The 9,231-nt window shown below is 44.6% G+C and overlaps 1 protein-coding gene across 5 annotated transcripts in view; it reads right to left on the bottom strand.

The window, feature by feature from the left end:
* Positions 1 to 3,385: 3,385 nt before the first annotated feature.
* REPS2 (RALBP1 associated Eps domain containing 2) overlaps positions 3,386 to 9,231 on the bottom strand; it is a 102,368-nt gene continuing 96,522 nt past the window's right edge. For all 5 annotated transcript variants that reach the window (XM_042788645.1, XM_042788647.1, XM_042788648.1 and 2 more), the window contains one exon: positions 3,386 to 8,140. In XM_042788645.1, coding sequence (XP_042644579.1) covers positions 8,072 to 8,140 — 69 coding nt within the window. In that variant the 3' untranslated portion in view covers positions 3,386 to 8,071. The remainder of the gene's footprint in view (positions 8,141 to 9,231) is intronic.

Here is a 9,231-nt window from a genome sequence, read left to right as displayed (position 1 = left end):
AGCCAAAGTCACCTCCAGAATCAACCAAACCAGAGCAAAGTCATAAACCCAGCCATACATTTATATGTGAGAGCAAAAGCATGCTGAGTCCCCCAGGCTATGGGCTGAAAGCAGGACCAGGTGATAAGCACCTGCACTCTGCTCAGTTTTTCCAGTTTGTGCAAAACCAAGCAATTGCAGGGTGCCAGACACACTTAGAAAACCAGGCAAAGAAGCAAACTCAAGAGAAGAGTAAGAACATATGGTTGAGGGTCCGACACATTAAAATATGCATATAAGCTAAGTTAGCTTCATAACTAAAGTGGGGGAAATCAATCAAACAACATTTTCTTTCTCAAATTAGAGCTTACCCATGGTGGTAAAACTCAGAGCAAGAGGAAGACACTGCTGGCCTGCCTCTGCCTCAGCCGCTGTGGTCCAGCACTAGCCCTTCTGCCTGCCACCCAAACACCCCCTACTTGTTTACTCTCGCTTTGACATAGCTCCACGTGTACTTAATGGCCAGCTCTAACTGGAGCATGATATACCTGCAGCAGCAGTTTGAAAGGCTGAAAGAATAAATGTACAGGCTTAAAAATGTGTTACTATTTGCACTAAGGTTGGTGATTGGAGTAAATCGGTTGGGGTGAAACATGAAGGCCAGTTCCAAACCAGAGTCCCCTAAAAGTCCTGGGATACTTGAGTCGAAGTTCCCAACTGGGGATTTTTGCAGTAACAAATTCAGAAAGCGCAGCCCTGAAGAGGCACCTTCTGAGTAACACAATCACCCAGATACTTGGAGAACAATCAAAGCAACAGCTTTTTTTTTTTTTTCCCTTATAGTATGGTACTAAGTACTAGAAACAAACTTTTTCCCAAGGAGGGCTCTTTTAATCCCAGGAGACATTTTAGCTGATAGCGTCAAGTGACTGATGACTGGCAGTACTGGTTTCTTTACCATCCGAGCTGAGAAGCTGAGACACCCAAAAGGGAGCTGCTTTTCTCTTGGTAGAGAATGGTGCCTCCCAGCACAGCCCCTCTGGAGGACTAATTGCTTTTGAAAGTGCACACCTCCATCACCCAAGGTGATTACTCTAGAGGGAAATTGCTGTAAGAACTCATTAACGAAACAGGAAGCCATTATTTTTCATTGAGTATACAGTGTCCTTTAGGAACAGCACGGGGCTGGGAAACAAGACCCCGGTGAGATCATTGGCTGGCTTTTTCCTCTCAGATAAGAGTATGAAAACTGTAGTAAACAATGCACGCTCTGTATCGGTCTGCTGGACACCAGTATCGCTGGCTTAACGCACCCTAAACCTGTGACAGACAGCATGAACTACTGAATTCCTTAAGTGACCTTGGAAGGGAATAGCTCATGTATCAAATGACAGCCCTACATCCAAGCCTCCTGGTAGCGAGGTGTGCAGCAGAGCTTTATTAAGCACATTATTCTTTTGTGCGGGGGTGGAGCAAGGTGGTGGAGGTACCTTGACTTCCCTGCTACCTCAGAAGCATGATTACTCTTCTTGAGCCATGTTTTCCCTCTGTTGTGGTCCCACCAGAGCTGACATACTGCCTCCTTTGCTGCTTTCCTCCTTGGTGGGCTCTGCATGTCGTTTGCTGTCACGGGGCTGGACACGCTATCACCGCTCTGCTACTGCTCAACCCTGCAGGGCCAGGAGCTCTGGGTGGAAGGATGCTACCTGAGCGTTTACCAGCTCTTACATCCATGTTTCATTGAAGACCACATCAAAGTGATGAGTAAGTTCCCTATGTGAATCAAGGATGGGAAATAATAATAAAAAAACCCCTACATTTCTTGTGGGAGAAACCTGTCTAAGGAAAGAATCCCCCCTCTTCCTCCCTCCCTCCTGCAAAAAACAGACGAGATGTAACATACAGCCTTGGTCTTGTCTAGCCCATCACATTTCTGATGCATAAAGCACCCTCAAAATGTCCTCAGATAAGACATTCTTCCTACCTCACGCTATTTAAGTTAACAATCAATAAACATAAACCAACTCAGTATTTAACTGGGAATACTGATTCAGCATTTAGCAGGGGGTCTACTGTCATAACACATCTGGGACACAGGCAGTGCCACTGCTTCCAGGTATGTGCCCAAAATGGTGGGCACTGAGGGAATACTGGGGACTTGGGAACCTGCTGCAAGCTGACCTCCTGTACCCAAGGCTCCCTGCTCCAAGGTGCATTCTGTTCGAGGGGACGCAGTGCCCGGCGGCTGGCAGGGGAGATACAGGAGTGATGAGACCACCAGGTGAAAGAGCTCCAACTCACCCATGGGATACAGATACCCACGGATTTTGTTTGTTCATTAATTCTGCTTTATTCTGCTTTGCCGCAGAAGCCAGGTAAGCATCCCATCTAAGCAGGCATGCTTGTGGAGCAGCGTTACCATAAAAACAGCAGAAGGATAAAAGAGGACTTTCGAAGCTTCTTCTATTACTTTTCTTTCCCACTTCCACTAAGAACTTTTTTCCTACAGCAGGAAGATGCATCTTTTAAGAAAGATTATTCGGAACATGAATTTAAATATGGAGAGCCAATCTAGATTTGCACGAAGGTACCCCAGAGTATCATCTAATTGTAAAAACTAAGAATGGAGGAGCCATCTAAATCCATCCCGCTGCCGATGCAAATAGCTCCCTACAGGATATTTACAAGTTTTTAACGCCTTGGCCTTGTGCCTCATGTGCACCAGAGACATACTTTTAGGCCAATAAAACATCCCTTGTCATGGCTTAATGCTGCAAGAATTAATTGATCGGTAATTATTTCCTCTTTTAGAGCCCTGCTCTTTGGATAGCTGTGACATAATTCTTAAAAATCACACTAGTTAAAGAGCAGAAGTACACTGTCCCCTTTAGCTCCTGGCCCACAAAGGCCAGTTTTTCAAATGTTTTCCTTTTCCCAGTTTAATTTCAGCCCTTGCAGTTGATGAGGGGCTGAAATCACTGATCACAGAGGTGCTGGGGGGAACGACTCAAGTCCTCTTGCTGCTCCTGCTTGGGCACCCTCCAACCAAGGGTCTGCTGGAGGCTTGGAAGGGCTTCTCCTTGGTGGTGGTGTTGTCCAGGTTATAAAAGGATGCATCCCTTCGGGCTTAATCACAGCGAGAAGTCTGAATTCTAACAAAGCGAAGCCTGACAAAGTAAAGATGAAGTTTTGACTTAACTGAAGCCTAAGGAAATACAATTTCACTTTAAGTAAGTCTGTCTCTGTCTCTCTCACGTACACACAATCCCAGTGTAAGTGATTTCATCTTTCATAGTTGAAGGTCGGCCATTTCAACGCTGTATTTTTTCCACAGCGAGTCACAGTTTCTGCTCTCCTGACAGATCTGCACAACTGACATCCTAAATAAACCACAAAAGCAAGGCAATTTGAAGTTTTTGGACGCTTTTATTTTAATGTAGCACCCAGCTCCATATCACATACATTTTCCAAAATTAGATGGGCATAGTATAGAACACTATACATTTTGCAGCTTACCACGTGGACAGTCTGCAGCTGTGAAAACAAATTGCTTAAATCTGGCTATCTACTTTATAAGTTAAAATTCAAATATATAATAGCCTCAGGGTATTTTTTTTTTAGATTAATAACGATAATGCTTGCAATACGATTTTTTTATATCAAAAAATCAGTAACAGAGTAAAACATAATGCGTATGTTCATAGCACATTATCATGAAGATAACTAAAAAAAGCTTCAAAATACATCATTTCTTCTCAAAGGTACTACATCACTTACTTTTTTTTTTTTTTTTCCTGAAAAAATACTTTTACTCTTTAGTCAAGAAAATATGTGGCTTTATGAGCGCTTCTCTTCTTTCATAACCCTGTGTATTTTCTTGTCAAGGACCGTGTGTGCTGAAGGCCGAAGGGCTGATGGTGCTGGAAGATGGACACCTCTCATTCCCTGGCTAGCAACTTTTACAGGCTCTCTTTCTCCTGATCTGGAAGCTCAGCTGGGAGGAAAGCAGCTTATACACCACCAAAAGGCAATTTTCATATCATGCCCACCCTAAATGCTTCCTGTGAAAGGTTCCAAGTCCCAACCACCCCTTTGGGCTCATTTTATCATTCAAATTGTCACCACCCCATGCTAGTTAGCCCTGGCAGTGTCAAGCTGGGAGTGTCTGGATGATAGCCGAACAAGTTCCTCTCCCCAGTGGGGATGCAGAATTCCCATCAGCAAAACTACTGCCATGCACATAAAAACAGTTTGGATATAACCTTTGAGTTAAAAAGGATATTCACCAACTTACCAAAAATGGGGTTGAATCCACTAATCACTGACACTTTTGCTACATCACTAGAACTCCCTGGAAGAGAGAACTGAGAACTGTCTGGAAAGAGGTGGCAATGTTTCCACTGCATTCTAGTATAAAATTAGTAACTAGGAGAAGGACATTGATCGTTAAGGATTAATGTTTGTTCACAGACAGTTTGTTTAAAGGAATGCCTCTGAAACAGAACCTGTTTGCCTTGCTTAATTACCAGGTCATTATTCACATTTACAGGCTCAAAAAAAAAATGGCTTCATCTACAAAGGCAACCAGTCACTACACTTAGCTGGGCACTTTTTTCACCACTGAATTACCATGTATTGAAATGAGTATTTGCTAGAAAGGTATCAGGTGATATAAATTAACAGATACATACAGAAATGCATGATCAGAATACATGTGAGTGCACACTTACACACACAGAGGAAGATCCTTACCTGCTCTGCCTAGTCTTGTCCTGCAGACAAAAATAGTTAATTGTTCAAACCAGAATAGCTGTGGGAAATTGGACTTAGAAAGGGGCACCAGGCTCACGGTCAGCGCATCCTCTCAGATGCAAAGAAGCCATGCTCCAGCTCCTGTTCCCATCTATACTCCTTTGCTGGCATGCCCTGCTCGGTGTAAGGACCTACAGAAACCATGAACTGAGGAGAGTGAGACCTCACGCGTGGGAAACTGTTGTAGCTCCTTGGTCAGGCTGTCAGCTGGGACAGGCAGATCCCAGTTGCTGTTCTGGGTCATGCACACCACATGCTTAAAGTTGATCGCCCTCCTGTAGCTCAAGAAAGTGCCCTGAACACTGAACAAACGTTGTGTGAGGTCTCCCTTTCTGACTAGATGGTTTGTCTTGGGTCTAGGAGCATCTCCCATCCAAAGCTTCAGAAAGTAAGGTTACTGCAACAAATGATGATTTTGCTGTACACACATTTTTCCAAATTAAAAGTCTTTTTTGAGGAAGTCTGTGATACTAGATTTAGATGTGAATTTTGACTAGCCAGGGTCAGTTAATAGTAGCCATAATCATGGCTACATGGAACAACGGCCAGAAATACTGTCTATAGCTTCATGATGCCTTCTTTCCCTCCCAAAATGCTAACCACCTCCCAAAACCAGACACACTTTTTCATTTTGTGTGGGCTGTCGTGAATGCTTAAGCACTGAGACATACAGAAGAGTAACTTTCCGCATCGTACGTATAACACACCAGCATTCCTCCTTGAATATTTCACTTTACTCTCTATGCGAAGTAGCGTATCATCATCACAGCTGACACTTCACCAAACAGAATACAAATCAACTAACACTCCTGACCTTGAAGCTGAGTGGGGCATTTGATTGTAACCCTAAAAATGAAGGGATGGTTCCTTTTTTAATTTATTAAATCCTGCCATAGAGTAACAACTGAGTAAATATTTAATTGTTGGCTAACCAAGCATCCTAATTTCCAGTGAATGAAAAGAAACCCTGTATGTTAGAAGGGAGACATTTGAAAAAGACATATAAAGCAGACTTTTATACCTTTCCTTTGAACAGCATCTATTCCATGAATAACCCAAGTGAAATAAATGGGGGATTATTCTAGAGGAAGCTCCTATCAAACATGAAAAAGTCCTCCACTGCCCGAAAAATGCGATGTGCATACTTCTTTGTAATCACTGAAAAGCTTTCCTTAAAATATCACCCACAAAATAAAAATCAAACATGCCATATGTAAGAACTAAAAAGCAAAGAGCGCTTAACCACATTACAACCTCAGGAATGTGTCAATGTTATGAACCTAGGAAATAAATGATGATAACTTCTCAACAGTACCACTACTAGTAAGAGGGCAGTAGTTGTTCTGCAGCTTCTCAGCAAAGACTGCAGTTCTCATATTTTGTCACTGACCAGGAATGACCATCTGACCCCAGCTATGCAACAGTCGCACTAAAGAAGCCCCAAATCCAGTGGAATGGTTGTTGCTTATTGACACGGTGATGCTTAGTTCAATCAAAACCAATGTGTTACAAAACCAGATTTTCAGTAACAATTCTGCAAATGCCTATTTTCACTTTCAGAATTCTGGATCTATGTCCCACATCCATATCCCTTTTAGCAAAAGTAGGCCGTTTCCTCATCACTTCAACCATTCCTGTTGATGTCTGCCTTATCTTGCAACAAAACTTTTGGCTGCTCTGATGTCCTCTAACACTGCACCGCAGCCATTTCGTGATATACCCTGAAGCTGCTTCAAACCTGCCTCTCCTTCCTCTCGGCCCCACGGCCACCCTACTGCAACAGGGAGAAAGCATCACACCAACAACGGTAAAAAACTGCTGCACCGTTCCTGCAAGGCAAACGCATATGCTTAAATTAGTGAGCAACAGGATATGAAAAACGTGCAGGGTCATGTTTAAGATGGACAACAGGTAGGTGACTTTCCCTTGTAGCGAAGCACACATTATATCCACGGAGGGAGCAAGGCTGACATGGTTGTGCCTGAAGTCACCCAATCTAAGAGTACTGGCCAAAGAAATAAAGCAACCTTAGTTAGCCAGCTTCCACTGCGAGAACTGAGACTGAAGTCAACGACCACTGCATCCCAGGAAAAATCCCCACGGGAATTGGTTGGCTCAGACCCAGGTTAAAAATTAATCTTTGCTTCTTCATTTAGAAAACAGATGGGCATCGGCAGCTTCATCCAATCAGTAGCAGTGAGGTGCAAAGGAACCTTAATGAAAGCCTGTTGTAGAAGGCAATTATTTTCATCACCTATTTTATAACCTCATATATAGCACTTTTACTGTCTTCCTTCTTTTGGAAACACAGTTCTTGTACACATCCTTAAAACAAACCAGCAGCTATTAAGACAACAAAGCAGACTAATAAAAATGTACATAGAACAGCTTTTATAAAAATGCCCCGTATGCATTTTTAACCTCCTGTTAGAAATACACTGTTGGTTAAAAAAAGCAAACAACAACAAAAAAAAAAGCTATAAACCAGTGATCTCAAACATGCTAAAACTATGCAGAGGCACTGACAGTTGCAAGCAAGTGATCAAACACTGGTGATAGGAAACTGTTACAGCTCAAAAAACAGGTATTTTTTTTGTAACTTCCAAAATAATTCATTTTAGTATTTTTTACTGTTCTCTCATATGATTTGAACTTATAAAATACAAGTTCTCTAACATTAAAATACATCCATGATTGCATAATAAACAGTACTAAGAAAATAATTATCTAACATGATTGCAGATAAAGACTCTGTATGTCTACTGGGTTTTATTCCTGTAGCACACTAAATCCACAGGTACTCTGCCATGATACAATCCTACAGGAATCAGTAACATCTAGAAGTCCATCTCGGAGGATGAGCTTTAAATTTAAGCAAGAATACAGGAATGCTGTACCTCTTAATGATTGGGGCAGGAGGTGCTGCCAGAATGCGTACAAATCAGGAATTCTTTACATAAATAAAATACTCTCAGGTTATTCATTTCAGTGACAAACCGCATTTGCACATTAGGCTGGGAAGAGGGAGAAAAGAAGGCGAAGCATCCCCCCTCCCCCGGCTCAGACATATCCGGCAGTCAGGTATCTGTTTTCTGTACCGTCTCTTCACCTGCCAAGGCGAGCGCGCGCCGCGGGGCGAAGGGAGGCCCGACGGGCCGGTGCCCCCCACCGCCACCGCCTCGGCGGGAACCCCGCTCAGCCGCGCCGTGCTGCGCCCCTCTCCCTGCCAGGCTGCGGGGACGCCCGCTCCGCTCCTGCCGCTGCACGGCGGTGCGGGAAGTCACAAGACGGTGACGGGACGTAGCTGCTCCAGCTGCGTTTCCAAGGCAATTCGTTCCTTGTGGACCTCCTGCAGGAGGGAGAGACGGGCTGTAAGTTTCGGGACGCTCGCACGCACCACCCCGCGCCGGCGAAGAGCAGCCAGGCAAACCACTGGCGTTGACGGGAGGCTCGGGGCTCTGCTGTTTAAGGTACTTTCCTTGCGGTCTCAAAACACCGTAGCAATGGCACAGCACCACCCCGCACAACCGCCTACTGCCGCCTCCTTACAGCAAGGCAGTACGGAGGCTCCGTCACTTGCTCGGGTGATCGTGGGGAGGAGCAGTCATCCAGCAGAATAACTTGGGATGCAGCTAAGCTGGCCACAGTTGGCCATTTTTACCAAAGAAAATCAGGTTATTTTGAAATCACCTTTCCCCCAGAACTGCTTTCTGAGACTTTTTGGTTCACACAACCAACCTCTTTCTCTCTGGAAATGAATGAGACTTAGCCCTTCTAAGATGACACGGGTTTTGCAGTCCACATCTCTGGCAGCTGAGCAGGAAGATCATCAGTCTCAGTGGGAAACTAACTGCGAAGGCTTTGGGGATCGGCAAATTTGGGAAAGCCTCTCCTGGTCTCGAGGCTGCCCCTGCATTGAGGGGCACCTGGCTCTCAGTGACCTCCCACCAAAGGGCTCCCCGGGCAGTGCGGGAGCTGGGCTGCCCTACGACTCCTCCAGGCTTTGGCACCCCATTTCGGCAGGCTCAGAGCCCCAGCACAGAAGCACATTTGAACACTCCCTGTGCCTCAGTGCAAGCTGTGCCTGAGGGGTACCCGTCAAGTCTTCTGGCCTCCATAAAAACAGCAAAGCCCTACTCCATCAGAAGGCAGCAATACAGCTTGAAGGACAAGTTCAGTTTTCTGCTCCTGTGTGAACTTAGGCAAATCTCTCTGTCCTGCCGTGCTTCCTCCACCCTGCTGTAAAATACAGGTAACAGCACCGGCCTGCTTTGTAAAGGTCGGGGAGTTTAAGCACGCTGAAGATAGCACATGGAAGCAAGTAAGGCCTGAGCAAACAAATGATGGCAATGTGCTGTCATTAAAAGCTTTCATCTCCACAGTTATTTCAATTGCTGTCCTATATTTTGCTATGATTTCAGTAGAGCATCCACCCTGTAT

This window comes from Tyto alba, unplaced genomic scaffold (genome assembly GCF_018691265.1).
Source record: "Tyto alba isolate M040663 unplaced genomic scaffold, T.alba_DEE_v4.0 Super-Scaffold_14, whole genome shotgun sequence".
Lineage (NCBI taxonomy): Eukaryota > Metazoa > Chordata > Aves > Strigiformes > Tytonidae > Tyto > Tyto alba.
This window is presented reverse-complemented; position numbering and strand designations above follow the sequence as displayed.